At 41.5% G+C, this 20294-nt stretch overlaps 1 protein-coding gene across 2 annotated transcripts in view; it reads left to right on the top strand.

Moving 5' to 3' along the window:
* Positions 1 to 20294, top strand: part of MYO1E (myosin IE) — a 197972-nt gene that overhangs the window by 114368 nt on the left and 63310 nt on the right. For both annotated transcript variants that reach the window (XM_072738646.1, XM_026000564.2), the window contains 7 exons: positions 4030 to 4161; positions 6437 to 6571; positions 7937 to 8069; positions 13139 to 13335; positions 16251 to 16331; positions 16635 to 16721; positions 19485 to 19571. In XM_072738646.1, the coding sequence (XP_072594747.1) occupies positions 4030 to 4161; positions 6437 to 6571; positions 7937 to 8069; positions 13139 to 13335; positions 16251 to 16331; positions 16635 to 16721; positions 19485 to 19571 (852 nt within the window). The remainder of the gene's footprint in view (positions 1 to 4029; positions 4162 to 6436; positions 6572 to 7936; positions 8070 to 13138; positions 13336 to 16250; positions 16332 to 16634; positions 16722 to 19484; positions 19572 to 20294) is intronic.

Raw genomic sequence — 20294 nt, 5'->3', positions numbered from 1 at the left:
TTTTCAATAGCAGTTTGCTGTCAGGCTTCAATTTGCCCTTTCACTGAAGTTATTTTTGAGCCTTGGGATATAAGATAATTTTTGAAAACAGTTCACAACTTGAGTTGCCTTACTAGAGAAAATAAAAATCGATAGAAGTGTCAGCTTTTGTCCTGGAGGAGTCTGCGTTGTGCCCTGGGGGAAAGACCTCCTTTCCCAGACAAATAAATGAGTCAACTCGATTTGCTGGTCTTCTTGCCTTGCTTCCGTTTCATGGAACTTGGGCCACGGACGTGGAAGGGAGCAGATACTTCGATCCCATACATTGGAGAGAACCTTCCTCCTCACTGTCAGCCAGAGTGAGCCAATTGTCTACCCACCCCTCAAAGCTTTGTGTATTTGTTTTAGATATATTCATGTAACCTAATAACATCCCAAGGCAACTGGATGGCCTGTCAGATGGCCTCTTAACTGGTCCACTTACCCGAGGCAATGAAGATGTCAGCCAAATGCATGTCACAAATGCCCATTTAGACATTTTTCTGCTTGAGTGTCTCCTGAGGGGGTGAATTGGAAAGCTGGCAAGGATGCATGTGAATATATTCCCCTTGACAAAAAGCCACATTTACAAAGAAATGAGTATTTGGCCAGTAGCTTTGATTTATGTAGATTTTATATCTTATCTCAACCATAGATTATGTCTGGCAGTAAAGCATTCAGGGAGCCATCTGTGAGGCTGATTCCGGACCATTTTAAAATAAATAGTGGGAATTTTGGAGAAAAACAATTTCTTTTTCACCCTTCTATTTTGGAAGGAAGCTTCTATTTCCAAGAGAATTCTTACTAGGTTCTCATGCAGTGATTGTTAGATTCCCTGGTGAGTTATAATCTGTCCTTATTGCCCTCGTTTTCCTTGATGTTCAATACTATTCTATTTACTCATTAGTTCACCACTCATATTTTTCTGCTCAATGCCTGGGTTGTGTTATCTTGAAGAAGTTTCTAGGTAATGAAATACAAAAGAAAATGTGAGTGAATTTTCCACTTGACCTTTTTTCTCTAATTGTTGCAGCCTGCCCTGTAAAAATGCACTTGACCAAATTTAACTCTGTAGCTACCCATCCCCTCCTCTTTGCCTTCCTAAGGGAGCAAAAGAATAAATCAGTATTTCGGTTTTTCCAGTATAAATTATTCTTTTTCCTTGGAAAAGGAGGATACATCAGTCATTGTTTGTAAAACAAAACAAAGCTGCTCAGTATTTATTATTTTTCTGATTATAAAATTTGGTATAATCCTGAAGGAAAGATGAGAAGGAGTATGGATGGGTAATTTGTGTGTGAGCTTGTGTGTGCATACACACACACACACACACACACACACACACAGAATTATGTCTGATGGGGTATCCAAAGATATTTCCATTAATAATGAGAAAAATGTAAATTAAAACCATATATCTTTTTCTGTCTCTCAGAGCAAACATTAAGGATATTGATAATACCAGAGAAAAAAATGCTATTGGTTGAAGCCTAACACATTCCCCCGAGAAAGCAATTTGGCAATTTTTATCAACATCTAAAATGTTCAGAGACACCTGGATGATTCAGTCAGTTAAATGTCCGACTCTTGATCTCAGCTCAGGTCTCGATCTCAGGATTGTGAGTTCAAGCTCCATGTTGGGCTCCATGCCCAGCACAGGGTCTACTTTAAAAAAAAAAAAAAAAATTTTTTTTTAATGTTCATTTTCTTTGGCCCAAGAGTACTTTTAAGGTGTTATATCTAAGTTCCCTGTTAATAATGACTTTTAAAAAAAGATATCCATAATATATTGTTAAATTTAAAAAACAGGTTATAGAACAATACAATATGGTCTCATTTTTATTTTAAAAGGTACACTATATAAAACTTAACTAAGGGGTCTCAAAATCAAAGTTTGAATATACTATTAACTGGCATTATTTAGTAGGGGGCAATACAAGAGGTATCAGGGTGGGAATATAGGTAATTTCTTTTTTTAAAATGGACATGCAGGGGCACCTGGTAGGTTCGGTCTGTAGAACATGCAACTCTTGATCTCAGGGTTATGAGTTCAAACCCCATGTTAGGTATAGAGATTACATAAAAATAAAACCTTAAAAAAATGGACATGCAGTATGAATCATAAGAACTCACATATTTCCACTTACAAGTCTTGTCAAATTTTAAGAAATATATTATGAAATATTACAAACACTATTTTTACAATACATGAACAATATATATAATACATTTACATAATACAATGAACACCAGTGTAGCTAGTATCTAGCTTTAAGAAATAAAACATTACCAAGAATCAACGTTGCTTTCCATTTAGTTATGAAAACACGACTTCCTTTCTTTATACAAGTTCCACTTTTTCCCCAGGCTGCTCTACAAAACTAAACTTTTGGTCTCTTGTTAGGGGTTTTACCTTTCATATAACAAATGTGAATTGTGTATTAGCACTTCTGTTCATTGAAACCGTGGCCCTCCACCTTGGCCACATATAAAAATCACCCAGGCTTTTTAGAAGTGCTCGAGTCTGTGTGCCAGTCCCTAGAGATGGATTTACTTCTCTGGGGTGGCCCTGGGCACCAGCATTCCTCAGTCTCCCCAGGTTTTTGCAACATGGTGGCCGAAGTATTGAACCACTTCTAGAAGGGCATGAAGAGTTTGCCACTTACTGCATCTGCCCTTCCTGGACTTATGTCCAGTTTGGTTTCATTCCCACCCCCAAATTGATGGGGAATGATTAAGAGATGTATGTGGACAGACACTGGTTTAATCCCTCCAAAATGTACCAAAGGGAAAAGATGGTGAAGGAATAGTTATAATAATAGGAAGCATGGGGACTCTTGTTCAGCAGTCGTTTCTCAGGAACCACTATAATTTGGGAGAGCAGTGGTTTGTGGTCCTTCTCTCTGTCTGGTGCCTCTATGTGTTGTTTGCTTTTGTGTTTTTTAGAGGGAACAGGGGAGGAGTCATCAGAAGATGGTAGAGAGCAGCCTTCTTTTGTAGCCTTTCTGATACTTGGAATCTGCAACAGACTTAGCAGGAACACAGTAGGTAGTGGATCCTGTAGGCAGCAGGAAAAACACAAAATGTGCTTTTCTTGTCCTTAATGAGTTTATGGTTCTAGTCCCAGACTTGCGGCCTGGCAGGAGCCGGCCCTGAAATGGGTGGATTTCATCAGCGTACACATTTTAAAAAGATTTAATGTTTTAAAATTAAAAAAAAAAAGAAATGCAGTTAGGCTGGGCATGCTCTCCAGAGTGACCTTAGGCCGTACCACTCCCTAACACCCACTGTCTCATCTTTTCCTTCAGTTACATTTACTCTCCCCTGGTCCTTTCTGAGGATGGGAGAGCAACCAGATTCTAGCGAGAAAAATAATGGCATTTCCTTATGATCTGGACACCTTTCCAGCTGAATTCCAGGGCTTTATTCTCCTTTGTTCCCTCTTAGCAGTAATTTAAAAGGAAATAATTAACAACAGTAACAAAAATCTCCACACCCACAACTAGCTGGAAAGAACATTGTTTATAATCAAGTGTTTTTATTTTATAGAAGAATGCTACATGATCCAGAGGTAAAAGGCATTCCTTTTGCTCAAAGCCATCAAGATAAGTCTAGCAGAGGGGGGAATTTGCTCTCCCTGAGAGAAGCTGATAGAGTTCTCTCTTGTTAGATCAAGGGAACCTTGAGATTTTCTATCCCATTCTTTACAGCTTCCGGCTTAGCAGGCAAGCACCCACTTGAGGGGAAATGGGCAAGGAATACAGCATAGCCTTATTTAGTTGCGCTGGAAGGATAGATTCTCTCTCTCAATACAGAATCGTGTGACTGGACAAAAGCCCTGGTTATTGTGTGATAGGAAGAAGTAAGGAAGTCTTGATCAGAACTGGGAATAATTCAGAATGTATCTTTCATTAATGAATTTCCTTGAATTATATACTGTATTCAAAGCCTGTTTGGAACATCATGTTTCTGTTCACCAACCATTGAAGGAAATCCCTAACTTTCTTGCAGGGAAAATACTTTGAAATCCAGTTCAGTCCAGGTGGGGAACCAGATGGTGGAAAGATCTCCAACTTCCTTCTGGAAAAATCCAGGGTGGTGATGAGGAACCCCGGAGAGCGGAGTTTTCACATATTTTACCAGGTTTTCCTTTATGTTTTTTTCTTTTCTATTTCCTTATTCCTTCTCCACATTAAAAAAAAAAAAAAAAAGATTTTTTTTTTAACCTTTCAGCTCTCAGGTTTAGACAATCTAGTCTGCCAAATCAAGGAGTATTCATTACTGTAGTATGTATAAGTCAATGTGCAAAAAATTGGGAGGATGTCCCTACCTGCAAGGAGAGTAAGGTTTTGGGGACAGAAGGCAAACACTTCCCAAAAACTAAATAATCAAGAAAGTGTTAAAAAACAAGGGATCCCTGGGTGGTGCAGCGGTTTGGTGCCTGCCTTTGGCCCAGGGCGCGATCCTGGAGACCCGGAATTGAATCCCACGTCGGGCTCCCGGTGCATGGAGCCTGCTTCTCCCTCTGCCTGTGTCTCTGCCTCTCTCTCTCTCTCACTGTGTGCCTATCATAAATAAATAAAAATTTAAAAACAAAACAAAACAAAAATATAAAATATATATATGTATAAAAAAACAAAAAACAAAAATAATCATAATATAGCAGTATTAAGATATAATAATATTACAAATAAATAATCATATTAAAAAGTAATAATAATACAACAAAAATAATAAACAAAAGTAGGAATGTTTGATTCTTTGCCAGGCAGGAATTCACATGGGGAGGGATGGCCAGGACAGTAAGGAGAGTTACCCAGGGTCCACAGAGGAACATGATGGGGAAGGCTGCTCTGGTGAGTCAGGTGGCCCGAACAATGCTGTGGAGGTGGCAGTCAGGCCTGGACCTGTTGGCAAGGGCGGAAGTCTCCTGAAGGGGAGCTGTTGGAGGAAAGACTAGAGATAGGCTAAGGATCTTTAATCCCTGGTCAGGAAATTCTGACTTGGATGTCCAGAAGCCACAGAAGGGGGCTGGAGCAGTGTGCAGGGTTGCTTTTTTGATTGTGTTCCGACGCTTCAGGAATCTTCAGATTCGACTACTTTTTTTTTTAATGTTTTTAAGTATTTAAGAAATATAGTGATACCAAAACTATTTCTTTATATATGAGTTTATGTATTAGCATTTTATATTGGTGATCCATGTCAGATTTTTTTTTTTAAGAAAGCAGCTGTTTTTTGTGTTAGTTTTACTTTGTTATAGTTTGAAGATCATTGGATTAGAAGGAAGTTAAACTGTGTCAGGAGCTCATACATAGTCTTTTCAATTAGGTAGCTATCTCAGATGATGGCAAATCATTCTTCCGGGTGGCTAGCACATGATGAGGAAGTTTATTCTGCGGCTTGAAGAAGTTCACAGTCAAGGAAAAGCTTACAACCAAGAGCAGCATGTGTCTGTAGGCAGAAGAGGGTTGAGAAGGTAGAGACAGGGGGGTTGAAGGTGTAAATGAGGGGTTATGTGATGTGGATGGGGAGGAAAAACAAGAGGGGAAAAATAGGAAGGCACAAAGATATTTTGAGGAGGTAGAAGAAAGCTAAGGGACCCTGTTGTCATGGGTGACCTAGAACTTCTCTGTAATGGCAATGATGTTCCCTCCTTGAGGGGTGTGGAGCTGAGATGCCATGAGGAACTTGACAGAGATGAAGAAGTGTAGCTAGGCCCTCTCTTTTCCTAAATCCCTCAGGTTGCTAGAACTGGCTTGCATGGGCTGCGTGCATCCCTTCCCACTTCCTCCTTCAGTGGTATTTTCTTGGTAGTTTGAAATCAGTCATGGTAGGAGTATTTACACCATGGCAGTCAGCAAACACTACAAATCCATTTTTGTTCCCAAGAATTGATTGTTGAAAATTTTTCTAGCACACCACTGGTGAGAGCCCTTGTAAGAAGGTCTTACTCAAAGGCAAATATCAGAGCTAGAACAGAAAGCCAGTGATAGTCCATTGGTTAGGAGGTCTCAGAATGCCAGAGCAGGGGACCCTGGGGCTGCTATTCCGTATGCATCCAGAGGGAGAAGCATGGAGGGGCAGCTGCACTTTGTAAAGCCAGAAGCAAGCTGAGCAGAAATGAAGTAATTATTATCTGGCTTATTTTCCACTCTTCGGAGGGATCTCACCAACACAGCACTGCGATTCTCATTACTGGACAGAGGGGATATTCTCAGCTTTTGTAGGTCATACCAACATTAAGGACTAGAATTTGTGGAGGTGACCTGGGGCAGCTGTCCTGAAGCCCATATTTTGGAGTTGAGGACCACCCATCATTTTAGAAGTCAGGGTCAGAACATGCGCATCACCTGGGCCCGGGAGTGGTGCCTCTGCTCTGTGGGCCACACCACACACACCCTGCTTCCTTTTGCTCCAGCTCATCGAGGGCGCCTCCGCAGAGCAGAAGCATGGCCTCGGCATCACCAGCATGGACTATTATTACTACCTGAGCCTCTCTGGGTCCTACAAGGTGGATGACATTGACGATAGGCGGGAGTTTCAGGAAACACTGGTAAGTGCTGGCCCATGACCAGGCAGGGTGGGCTCAGCAGACCTGGCATTGCCTGTGGTAGAAAGGGCAGGGAGGGGTAAAAGCAAAGAGAAGCGTGCAATTTCCACCGCGTTCTGCTGTAAGCACTTCATTTCCTTAAAAACATGCGTAAGCACTCTGCAATAGCCCTGGGCCAGCTGCCTGAGGACCACTGAATGAGTTGAAATGGGTAAAAAAGTGAATTTCTCGTCCCCCACCCACATCCCGCAGGTATTCCAATTAACCGGTGAACATTATTGTAGGTAATCCATTTACCATCCCTATTTACCTATAGCTTATATAATTGCTCAGCATTTTCCCCAGACAGATGAAGCCGAGACTACCCATCTGATCTTTTCCAACACCTCTGTGTGCTTTTCCTTCACCTCCACACTAAATGAGCAGAGGGCAACCCTCTACCCCATGCCTTCACTCTTTGTGTGTGTTATGGTACAAAGGGTCAACCCAAGTACATGATTGGAGGGTCACACCTTCAGGGAAACGACTTAGCAAGTCAATCTAGAACTTTCTGGAGCTGGGCTGTGTACCCATTTAGCTTCAAAGAACTGCATCACCTCTGCTTTTGGAGGCAGCCGGGCCCATCCTTCAGCCCAGATGCAGGTGCGAGGCAGGTACCCTGACAGGGCAAGTCGGGATGCAGTTTGAGGGGAGCAGACCTCCTGCTTGAGGGGAGCAGGCTACTCAGGCAGACTCCATCCTGGGTGCAGGAGTGAAGACAGCATCAAGGGGCCTACATTAGTCCTAGCATATGGTTCTCGTAGGATTCAGATAAATAAGTCTTGGCATTTCAAAATGTGAAATTTTTACTGAATTTCACAGACCTTAGAAACAAGACTTTTCTATTGACGCTTCTATTGGATTTGCTGGAGATTTTTAAGCAAGATCCTTTTCGCAAGTACAGTCTATTTTCGCCCTCCAGATGAGGTGAAAGATCTCCAAAGGCTCCCTGGAATAACTAGAAAAGGGGCATCAGTGCCGTTGGAGGGAGGGAGGTGGCAGTAAGGATACCCCAGGGCACAAGGACAGGTTGTTGACTATGGTACAGCTGCTGCTCCCTCTGTATATCTTTGCTCATGGAGATCTCCAGCTGCGGGGATCGCATAGAGGAACTAAAGACAGAACTGCCTTTCCAGCGTGCCTCTGAGACTTGAGAGGAATGGATGGGTGCATTGGGCAGTGACAGTGTCCTTCCAGCTGCCACTGTCGGCTAAGCCCCATGTGACTGCTTTGGGGGATTGACAACTCAATCCAAGCTTTGGTTTCTCTATGACGTGCTTAGGAAGCTGGTGACCAGCTCACCTAGATGATCTGTCTTTTCTCTCCCAGCACGCGATGAATGTGATTGGGATCTTCGCGGAGGAGCAGACGCTGGTGCTGCAGATAGTGGCAGGCATCCTCCACCTGGGGAACATCAGCTTCAAAGAAGTTGGCAATTACGCAGCTGTGGAGAGTGAGGAGTGTGAGTAACTGGCACATAGCGGTTGAGTGGGGGTGAACGATCGGTTAGCTCCATCCCAAGTATAACCCGCTGATGTCCTTTGCTAGGGTCTCAGCCAGTGATTTGGGGAAGATATGAGGAGTCCCGTGTCCTGCTGGGCTTCTCCTGTGCACCTGCCCTCCTCACCACAGCCCACACCAGTAGGCCATTCATGAGATTGAGTTTCAGTTTACCATCAACCTTGGGGGAATCTGGCAAAATTTCACACCTTGGTATAAAAATAAAGTGACACTTGAATGAAGATGAGAGTAGTAGCTAAATAACTCAAAAGATTTGTCTCCTAATAAAAATCTTCTCTGTACCTGACCTTTAGGGTCTATATTCACCTAAAGGTCCTGAAGAGCAACTGATTGGATTTATGTCAATATGGAAGGCTCACAGATTGAGCCTGCCTATGGGTTGCCTTAGATTGGATTCTGAAAACAGAAACAACGGGCATTGGCTATTGTGTTGAAATTGCTGGTGATCTGGTGATCACCTTTTTTGGTCACCTCTGTAGTAGTCAGAGCCTAAAGACTGATCATGTGTACTCTTAAGGAAGATACCAGTTGTTCCTGCAGACACGTTATTGGTTGTGCGAGCTGCAATCTGAGGCATCAGATGGCTTTCCGGGCTGCTCTCAGAACCCACACAGCCTTTAACCACCCAGGAAGACATTTCTTCCTTTCTCAGCATTCTTCCAGAATGATAAATTTAGATGCTTAGTAATAAATAGTATCCCACTCATTGCTGACAATGCAGGGAGGCTATTTCCATTCCAAATAAGGTTCTTTTTTTTTATTATATTTTTGTTTTCTTTTGTGATAAAAGAGGGAAGTTCTGCTAACTTCTGATGTCTATCTGATAAAGAGAAAGATGAATTATGTTGACCAGGGAAGTGAGTGGGGTGGAAAACAATAAATATATGTGGAGTGCATGAAGTCTAGGAACAGGACCTAATAATAACTATGTTTCCAGACTTATGTACATTTTCCTTCACATTTAACAAATGCACATAAGTATCCAGGAGAGTCATTAACACTTGTCCTTTTAACATTGACACTGTGGGTTGCTTGGTGGTTGCTGTGGAAGCAGAATGAATTTCGCTTGTCTTTTTGGATAGTACAATCTTTTATCTCCTCTTTATGCTGGAGGACAAAACAAGTCTGACACAGCAAGCATTCCCCCGTATACTTGAGCCAAGCAGTGGTTCATTGCACATTGATGTCCGGAGGAAGTAGCCTCCTCAGCCAATTGGGTGAGGCCCAGGATTGGCAAGTCCCTTTAAATGCCCTGATGTGGACATGGTGGAGTGATGGAGATTAGGAGAGGCTGTGCTTGAGCAAAGAGATCTAACAAAGAATTGGACCCTCCTTCTGATAATTTGTTTCCTCCTCAGTTGGTATATGTTAAAATGAGTCATTACCTTAGAAGAGTTTCCCATCTACCCCTTTGCTTGTCATCTTGTTCCCTTCCCCAGAAGGCACCAAAGTTTCCAGTCTCTTGTATCCGTTTCAGGGGATATGTGTTCCAGAGCAATGACGCTTGTCCATTTTTTTTTCTCACTTTTATGCATTAATGGGAGCATAGAACATAATGTTCTACAGTTGCTCTTCCTCTTAACATTATGTCTTGAAGATTATTCTACTCATTAAGAGCTTCATCCTTTTTTAGCTACATAGTATTCCACTGCTTGGCTATGTGTACTTTTATTGAACCAATCATCTGTTGGTGGATATCAGAGTGGAACTTCTGCTAGTACAATACTGAATGAGCACACTAAAATGAATAACCTACTTTATATCATCTTTCTCGTGTTTGAGTATATCCCGTGGAATAAATTTTTAGAGGCAAGTGTTAGCCCATGTTTTTATAACAGAAGAAAGCAGACTTTCTCAAGCTATTGTAGAAAAAGACGGTAAGATTCCCGGCACAGCTGACCTAACAAAGCAAAACAAACATCGGTGACAACAGGTTTTGTTGTTGACCTGACCTTAGACTAATGGAGCTGTTAGGGTTTTCTGAGCCAAAGTTTTACATTGCTGAGCAGTCAAACAAATCTCAATTTAGGCACATAGGTATCCATCATAATCACTGCAGTAAGATGACATACTTTTGGAAACAAGTCTTGCTCAAAAGACATTAGCCTATGAATTTTGTTGAAAGGGAAAAAATGCATGAAAAGCAATGGGAAGTACAAGTGACAATGCCCATCTGTTTTGCGGTGTTACCCATGGATTAGAGTGCATGGAACCTCAACACCAAAGACAGCCCACGGTACCTTGCCACTTATATTATATTTATAAAACAGTATTTTGTTTTTGCTACATCTTTTTATCTTATCTTCTCTGTACTTCAGATGTCAACCGAAAAATTAGTCCAACTTTGCTTTACACTTAAATGCAATAAGAGAAATCTGTTCTCATTATCAAAATGTGTTGAAACATTACTTTCTAGCAGGTTCTTTTATGTCCTATGTAACTCTGATTAACTACAGCAGTCACATCAGCATTTTGAAATTAAGCCAAGCCTCCTCCCCCCAGCCCCGTCACTCCCCCACAACCCTGTACTTCTGTACTGAGGTTCTTCTGCAGCCACACCTGCACACACCTTCATGGAAATTCACAGCCTGCAGGAAGTCAATATGAGAAGCCCTATCATTTCAGCACCAGGGCAGCCACTGGTGAAAATATAGGGCCGTAAAAGCGTGTACTTGAAAAACATGGCATGGATTTCCAAAAACATGGAAATCTAAGCAAGTCCTAGATTTCCTCTTTAAACTTCTTAATGGTTTCCCTAAGCTTGTGGCTCTGATTCTTGGCCAGATTCCATGCCTCGTTTTCCAGGTGCCTACGGTCCTTCACTCCTGCCTTCTACAGAAGCAGTGGGACTTGGAAGTTAGTATATTTCTTTTTCAGTTTTAGATAATGACCCAGGGGCTTAGTGTTGTATTTCTTTAGTTACGATCATAAAGATAATGGCATAAACATTTTTACGAAATATTTTAACTGTGTCCCTATTTTAGCATGATTAGGGGCTTGGGAGAAGCCCATATTTACAAAACCGACAAATGGAGGCTAATTATTCATTGTATCAAGGTATGTACTGTGTAGTTACCATGAACAGTGAGGGGCCCTGTGAATTTACTACAAACCATTGGTAATAATATCCACTGTATCAAGTGAGACATATATGTATCTAACTGCCTAGGGGTGTGATAATAACCAACATTATAGCTTCCCGTCAGTAAAGGCCACTTTATATGTCAGATACTTTGGTAAATGTCTCTTGGTTTTCCCAATAACCGTGCACGTGTCTACTGTGGCTTATGGATATCTTATGTCCTTGTTTTGTGCAAAGGTTTTCAATTTAGTGGAAGACACATCCAGATTCCTAAACATATGTGTTAACATTAAAACCAAACTAAAGGAATTGTCCATTGGCAAATGAGTACACTTGATCTTGTTCACGTGCCCTTTGTAAAAGGAAGCCCGTCTACTAGTCAGAGCATTTCTGCAGAATGCTAGCATAGCAAATAGATACCTTGTTCTGGCATTACACTTCTTCAAACGCATTCATTGACTTAATCTCATTGGAAGGTATATGCTGAGAAATGTCAGCCCGTTCATTCTAACACCATCTGTGAAATTCAGATTATCCTTTATTGGGAGGCTTGTGATTTTTAAGCATTATCATAAAGTCTTTAACAAAATCCTTTTATGAGAAACTTTTGATACAGTTTTATGTAAGAAAAAGAAGACTCAAATCCAAGTTTAGAGTTTGGATTTGTGTCCATGAAAATCTTTCATTCATAGTACAAAAAGATCTGAGCATTCTTTCATGACCCAGAATGGTATCATTTAGTCACATTAGAGTATTTGGAGATGAAATCAAGAAAATCCATTTATATCACTGGCCCTCCTCTTGGCAAGTTTCATGACCTGAAACAAGTTACTAAGCCATCTGTTCAGCTTTTCTATTGGAAGACCAATGGGATGGATGTGCTGTGACATGAATGGCACAAATGCCCCCCATTTCACTCCATATGCCTCTCCCAGAGAAATCTTATGGATCACACCTCCCCAGAAACCATTCAGGCCCCCTTTGCCTCAGCCCAAATTTCTCATACTATTCAAGGACCTCCAGTGTCAGAGTCACCCTAACCTTGTAATCTCCTACCATTTCAGCTAAAGCCTATGCTAGTCCATTTGCTGCATCTTGACCATGTCTCTTATATTGCTGCCTCCATACTTGTGCATACCCCATTGTCCTCCCCTCTTCTCTCTTCCTCTGCATCTGTACAAATCCTATTCATCCTTTAAGGCCCCATCCAAATCCCTCATCTTCCTCAACTACCCCAGCAAACCATAACAGCTTCCTGTTCTAGGTTCCTCCTGGACTTTATTGTCTTCCTGTATCACCTGTTGAACTTTTTAGTAGGCTTCTTAATTTGGTAAGCTATCCATGCCTCATCTAGGTTGTCTTCAAGATTTCTTAATATTTTGTGTGCTGTCCTCTCTAGTAACTCTACACATGGTAAACATTGAAGAAATACGAGATTGCTTATGATTAATTAGTTCTGTGGTACCAGGTGCTTCAACATCTTTGGAAATGATTCTATGAAAACACTATATCAGAAAGGAAGAAAACACTTTTTGGAGTCAAAGAAATGTCTCTTGATTTAGTTCCTTCCGGGCTACCTTGCTGCAAGCTGGAAAGATGCCCATTTTAGGCATTTAATTGTGATCTGAGTAGGGGGGATTGGTTCACCATCCTTCTTGGATCACTGATTTGTATTATTGGAAGTCTCAGTCATAGGAATTGACTCATGTAATAGAACAATTGAGAAAAACAAAGTGGAGGGATGTGTGTGGGACTGCTGCTTAGCAGTCTTCAGTAGAGTGAAAGTTTTTGGGGGCCAATAATGGTGTCTTGTATGTGCACGTTTGTACGTGTGTGTGTGCATACTCACACAAAAGTGCTGCCATGTGTTTATGAAATAAATTGCTTAGATTCTGAAAGACAGTTATGTTTTATTTTGTTTTTCATAGTTTTGGCTTTTCCTGCATATCTTCTGGGAATAAACCAGGACAGGTTGAAAGAGAAGCTCACAAGCCGGCAGATGGATAGCAAGTGGGGAGGCAAGTCGGAGTCTATCCATGTGACCCTCAATGTGGAGCAGGCCTGTTACACCAGGGATGCACTTGCCAAGGCTCTGCACGCCCGGGTCTTTGATTTCTTGGTAGATGTAAGTAAACATAAGTTAACATTGATGGTATTTCACATCTTAGCTCTAGAGAGTAAAACTACTAAGGGTTTGCTTTCATGTTTGGCTTGTTCCTTATAGCCATTAGCTCATTCCTCCACTTTCTATCCTTTGACCCTGGGATCATTTACTTCCATTTTTACTTACAGAGGTGTCTGGCAAGACACTAATATGGTAACAACTTCTATGGACAAAATATTTGGTAAAGCCAGAACTACAGAACATAAAAAGGAGAGACCTGTGGTCGTGAAACCTTATTGACTTTTGAACCTAAAGCTTTAGAATACTGTATTTGTCATGAATTGCTGTGTTACAAATTAAACCCCAAAAATTAATGGCTTAAAACAATAAGCATTAATTCTGTCACAGTTTCTGTGGGATGGGTATTTGCAAGTGCCTTAGCTTGGTGGTTCTGACTTAGGGATGAGGCCAAAGTCAAGATGCTGATTGGAGCTACTGTCATCTCAAGGCTTGACTAGGCTTGGAAAGTCTAGTTCTAAGATGGTGCACTTACGGCTATTGGCAGGATGCCTCAGATCCCTGCTGCATGAACTTGCTTGTAGGCTGTTTGAATATCCTCACAACATGGCAGTTGGTTTCCCCCAGATGGGGTGATCTAAGAGAGAACAAGGAAGAAGCCACAAAGCTTTTAATTTGTAAGCTTGGACTCAAATATTGACATTGTGCCATATTCTAGTGATTAGAAGCGAGTCACTAAGTACAGCCCACAGATAAGGGAAGGAGAATTAGGTTCTGCCTTTTGAAGGGAAGAGTATCAAAGGCTTTTTAGATAGATTTTAAAACTACCATAGACTGTTTTTATAATGACATAATCATATATACTTATATATACATGTGCATATATACTTATTTATTTACATATGTATACTACATATAGATTCTGAAAATTAGTCTTTTGGCAGTGTAGAACTGCCAGTGACAATCGATGTTAATCACCATCACCTCCAAACGGTAGAATGAAATAGCAAACACTTATCTAGGCCTTACTATGTGCCAGATGCCATTCTAAGTATTCAGTACAAAATAATGCAATTCTTCCAACAACCATGTGACTTAGGTATAATTATCCCTATTTTACAGATCACTTAGGCATAGGGAGGCTAAGGAGTTTAGCCAAAGTCACAGCACTATTAAGTGATAAATCTAGGAATGACACCCAGGTAATTTGGGAGTGTTCTAACCGTCCTACTCCTCTGCCTTTTATCTATTCAAGCTAGAAAGAACCATAGGGGGACCCTAGGGAAAGAACAGCAGCATGGCCATTAGCTCTAAAAAGTCCATTTGAATCCAGGCAACAGTCTCTATATATAAGGCTTAAAGTGTGGTTAGGTGTGGTTAGGGTTGAGTAGGGCAGGGCGGGGTAGGGTAATTATTTTGTGTACTTTCTGTGGAAGGTCAGGGTTATACTAAACATTAGTCATGCTTTTAACTTGTCCAGACTCCTCATTTTACTGACAAGGGAATCTTAAGCCTAAGGATCAGTGGATTTACCTGAGGCCATTCATCAAGAGATTGGTACCAAATTGACAGTAGAACCCACATCTCTTGTCTCTTTGTTCACCATGCCTTCCAGTGCTGGGCTTCCTACCTCATTTCCTTTTTGCCTGCCCTTTATTTTTTGTGTGGTGAAAGCATATGGACGTCCCATGTAATTAGAGCTGACATTTACTGGGCACTGAGCATGTGCCAAGCACTGGGCTGAGTGCTGTATGTCATTACCCATTAGCTCACAAACGATGCCACGTCATTTTCTTGGCCCGGGAAACACCTCGGGGTGCTTCCACATTCATCCAGGTGTTCGCTACCTCTGGGAACTTCTCTCCTGTGTTCCTCCATGCCCTGCCGCCCTCCTCAGGCCCCTGGAACCTGCACCCACCCTCTCTTATGAAGTCTAGCCATTGGCTTGCTTGTCCCTTCCTTTTAAAAATTTCTTTTTTAATTTTATTTGTTCATGAGAGACACACACACACACACACACACAGAGGCAGAGACACAGGCAGAGGGAGAAGCAGGCTCCATGCAGGGAGCCTAACGTGGGACTCGATCCAGGGTCTCCAGGATCACACCCTGGGCTGAAGGCATGTGCTAAACTGCTGAGCCACCAGGGCTACCCTTCTTTTAATTGTTTTTTTAATTTCTTTTTTAATTTTATTGCATGTCCCTTCTCATAGTGATCCAGAACACAGATGCAGTAGATGTCATGCTGTTCCACAGAGCCCTAGATCCTGCCTCTGGCCCAGGGCAGGCGTGGGGATTCTAATGTCACCGTCATTGACAAAATCTTATCAAGGATTAAATGAAGCACATGGAAAGCACTGAGCAAAGCCTGGCACAGGCGAATGGTAGATACACAGAGGCTGCTTATCTTACCATCACTCTAATAATAATTGCTGGTATTATTATCCATAGCCGGCTCACCCTCTCTCTAAGCACTTGACTTCAGACATTGTCTTCGCATGGCTATCTCTCCCAGCTGTGTCAGGGGGTCATTAAATGGCTACTGAATGGGGTCAGTGGAATAAATATTTATGGATGTTTGTCTTATTGGTTCTTTATATGAAGTAGGTTTTACTTCAGTCATCCAAGATGACATTTTCTTCTAATTCTTCAGACTTCCTGAGAAAAACTAACTGCCAGAAGTTAATGGCTTTCATTAAGCAATCATAGTTTTTTTGGATCCTGGTGGTTTCCCAGAGTACTTGACCTTGCACCAAGACTTTTTTTGAAGCTGCAAGTCACCTCTCTTCTTGTCATCCTCCGCTTGCAGCAGGCAGTAGCATCTGCTGTATACAGTCTTGCTCCCCATTCCCCCACGCCTGCCCCTCTCTAATAGAAAAGGAAAGGAGTTAATTGCCATGCTGGTTGCTTTCTCCTAGTCCATCAACAAAGCAATGGAAAAGGACCATGAAGAGTACAACATCGGTGTCCTGGACATCTATGGCTTTGAAATATTCCAGGTAAGACCGGTCTGAACAGCTCAAGGCTGTGGGAGGGTGATGCATTATATCTGGCTTGAAAGACACAATCTAGGTAATGGAAAAAACCTCACTGCCGTTCATTCTTCCCTCTGTGAGTTCTTCATGTACCTTTACTAAATTAGTTTCTCCTAAATATAAACTATGTTGCTGTCTACCGATGCCTCCAGCATTTCTGTTAAGGCTTCTCACATGGAACCATTTCACTTAACCACTTAAGAAGTGACTTCATAATGATTTCACAGAAACAATTACATGCAAGTGACTTTTTTTTTTTCTTTTCAGAAAAATGGCTTTGAACAATTTTGTATCAATTTTGTCAATGAAAAATTACAGCAGATTTTTATTGAACTGACATTAAAGGCAGAACAGGTAAGCAGTCCCTCTTCTTTCACCTTGTTTTATTTCTAATGTGTTTTTGTTTAAAAGATACAAAAGTCTCTCTTTTGGTACTAGATTCAAGTTTTAGTCTTGTGTTAGGAAATGTACTTAATAAAGTCAGGCAGAAAAACCATATGCCATTGTGACATTTTAGTCTATGAAATGTAAACACCATCTGCTACAGTTTCTTTCTCCTTTAAGCAAATGATGTTGTGAAGTTGGACTTATTACTGGCTGCTTTTACTACTCTGACTCATTGACCGAGTGGAAAATGGAAACCTAGTTCCAACCCCAATTGTCCATGGCATGGACTGCGTTCCAGAGAAAAAACTTTGGTTTTCTCAGATTTGCTCTACTCTCAGTCTTCCTTAAAAATAAATGTGTCTTGGGGGCACCTGGGGGCCCAGTTGGTTAAGTGGCCGCTTTCAGCTCAGGTCATGATCGAGTCCTGGGATCGAGTCCCACATTGGGCTCCCTGCTCAGTAGAGGATCTTCTCCCTTTCCCTCTGCCACTCCTCTTGCTTGTGCCCTCTCTCTCTCTCTCTCTCAAATCAATAAATTAAATCTTTTTAAAAATAAAATAAATCGGACAGCCCAGGTGGCTCAGCAGTTTAGTGACGCCTTCAGCCCAGGGCGTGATCCTGGAGACCCGGGATCGAGTCCCGCGTCGGGCTTCCTGCATGAAGCCTGCTTCTCCCTCTGCCTCTCTCCCTGCCTGTGTCTCTGCCTCTCTCTCTCTCTGTGTCTCTCTGAATAAATAAACAAATAAATAAAAATAAAAAATAATAAAACAAATGCCATAATCTCATATTAAATATTAAAAATAATAATAAATATGTCCTTAACAAAGTTCATATTTTTTATTCTGACTTGAAGTAAAGTGTCTTGCTTATAGTTTCTCCTCAAAGTTCAGCACAGGTTCCCTTTTATTCTGGGTTCCATGTTGTTTTGAATTCCTAGGGTTGCTGTCACAAAGTCCCGCCAACTGAGTGGCTCTAAACAACAGAAATTTCTTCTGTCACAGTTCGGGAGGCCAGAGTCTGAAACCAAAGTGTCCTGAGGGCCACATGCCTTCCTTGCCTCTTCAGCTTCTGGGGCTCCTAGTGATCTTCGTCCTGTCAGAGCAACTCCAGGCTCTGCCTCTCCGTTCACGTGGCTTCTCCTCTCTGTGTCTCTCTGTGCCCATCTCTCCCCCCTTCTTTCTCTTGCAAAGGCACCAGTCATTGGATTAAGGGATCACCCTAAATCCAGGATGGTTTCATTTACAAGATCTTTAGCTAATTATATCTCAAAGATCTGATTTCTAAACCTCACATTCCAAAGTTCTCAGGGGACATGAAATCTCAGGGGATACATGTAATCCAATATACATATGAAAAGCTGTTTGGGGACATTAGGTCATGGAAGTGTTCATACCTCTGTGACCAGTGGTTTCCACAGAAACCCTCTGCCCTGATGTTCCAGTCTTCCATCGTGTCAGAGCAGCACAACCAGGGTAAAACGTGGTAGGGACTGAGACCAGATGATGTAGGCGGAGGCTAGATCATATAGGAATGTTGTACAGCGTGGCGGAAACTTCAGATTTTGTAGCAAGTATGATGGGAAACCGTGGGGGAATTGTGAGCAGAGAGTGTGACATGGTCTGATTTGTGTTTTTGAAAAGGTTATTCAGGCTCTATAGACATACGGAGTAGGACAAGAAGACAAACAGGAGTGGACATATAAAAGCCAGTTAGGAGACTGGGCAAGAAATGGTGGAGTGTAGACAATGATGATACCATCAGAGGTTGTAACACTGTGAGAGGTGGTCTGATTCGCCATGTGTTTTGGAAAGGGAGTCAACAGGACTTGCTCAAAATAATAAACAAAGAGCCAAGAAGGGAAGGGGAATTAAAGATGATTTCTCCCTTTGTAGCTTGAATCGCAAGGCAGTGGTGATTGTGGGGAAATGCAGAATCAGATCTCCACTGAACAGGTTACATTTGTAAGGCCTATGACAATATCTGAACAGAGACTCTAATGGGTGAAATGTGTATGACCCTGGAACTCAGTGGGGTGGTCTAGACTAGAGAAGTAAATTGAGGGGGCATTAGCCTCTAGGTTCTATTTAAAACCATGGGATTGATTGAAATCTCCTAGAGAAGCAGGGCTGAGAATACAGGAAGGCTGGAAGATTGAGTCCAGAGGCTCCCATCAGGTGAAGATCTGGAAAGAAGCTAACAAAGCAAGACTGGTGAGGAAGGAGGGAAACCAGGAGAATGTGGTGGGATTCATCAGATTAAACGAGCAAGTGACCTGAGTAAGAGGCCTTCCCCTTGGATGCCTAGAGGCTAATCTGTACTGCTGTCCTTAGGCTAAATTCAGAGATATTTTCTAACTGGACCTATAGTTTAAGCCATATTAAATGGCCATCGTTTGTATATCAAGAATGGTTGTGTGGTAACAAATTTCGCATGGTTCAAACTAAAAATGACCAAGGATGGGGCATCGGGCTCCCTCAGTCAGTAGAGCATTTGACCCTTCATCTCAGAGTCATGAGTTCCAGCCCCACATTGGGCATAGAATTTACTTAAAAAAAAAAAAAAGTTATTTTTCTAACCCTCTTAGAAAAAAAGGAGAAAATTCCCATTTTATGTCAAAGAGCATTCAAATTTTCCTTTGGTGGCCATCTGTATGCCTTTGACAGTCACTGGCGCAGAGCTCCAGCTAGTCTTCACTGGGCAATAATGTGAATCATCGCTTTCTGTCCCTCAGGAAGAATATGTTCAAGAGGGAATAAGATGGACACCCATTGAGTACTTTAATAACAAAATCGTGTGTGACCTCATCGAGAACAAAATTGTAAGTATCAGTCTGGTGTGTCTCTTCACTGCACACAGGTTTATGTCAAGTGGGTTTTTGTTCTCTGTGTCATTGTTTTAGAGTAGGGGGAGTGACAATTCTGATTTGCAGAGAATTTTGGTGATTACATCAATTGTGTATATAAGTATATGTATTAATAGGAGTATGCAGATGTGAATAAAGTGTCGATTTACAAATGGAAGTTGTTACCAAACTCTGAGAGAAGACCTCTATGACTTACCTGGGTGGCATAGTGAATGAAGAGACATAAAACTGGCCCTGCCTTTTGGACCATCTTATACCCCTTCTAGGACTGTAGCCCTAAAATTTTTCCAAAAGAAAACAAGAAGAATGCAGGCAGAGATCTCCACAGTACTATTTATTTTATTTTGTTTTTTATAAAAGTCCAAAACTGGAAATGGTAAAAGCATCCAAAGACAATTCAGTTGTTAAAAAAAACTATAGCGTATCAGAGCAGAAAAATAAAGCCATTAAAATAGTAAGTATGAAGACTATGTAAAACATGAAGATTGTTTATAAAGTAGTGCTATGCAGAAAAAAAAGTAATGCGTGAGAGAATGTGTATGCTGTGTAACTGTAAACCATGCCTCTGTGGCTAAAATCGAACATTAAGAAATGAATTAGAGTTAAAGGGAAATGTTTTCATTTGTCTTTTGGTTTTTTAAAAGCAACTTAGTACCAATAGGAGTCAACAGATAGTGA

Source organism: Vulpes vulpes, chromosome 15 (genome assembly GCF_048418805.1).
Source record: "Vulpes vulpes isolate BD-2025 chromosome 15, VulVul3, whole genome shotgun sequence".
NCBI lineage: Eukaryota > Metazoa > Chordata > Mammalia > Carnivora > Canidae > Vulpes > Vulpes vulpes.
This window is presented reverse-complemented; position numbering and strand designations above follow the sequence as displayed.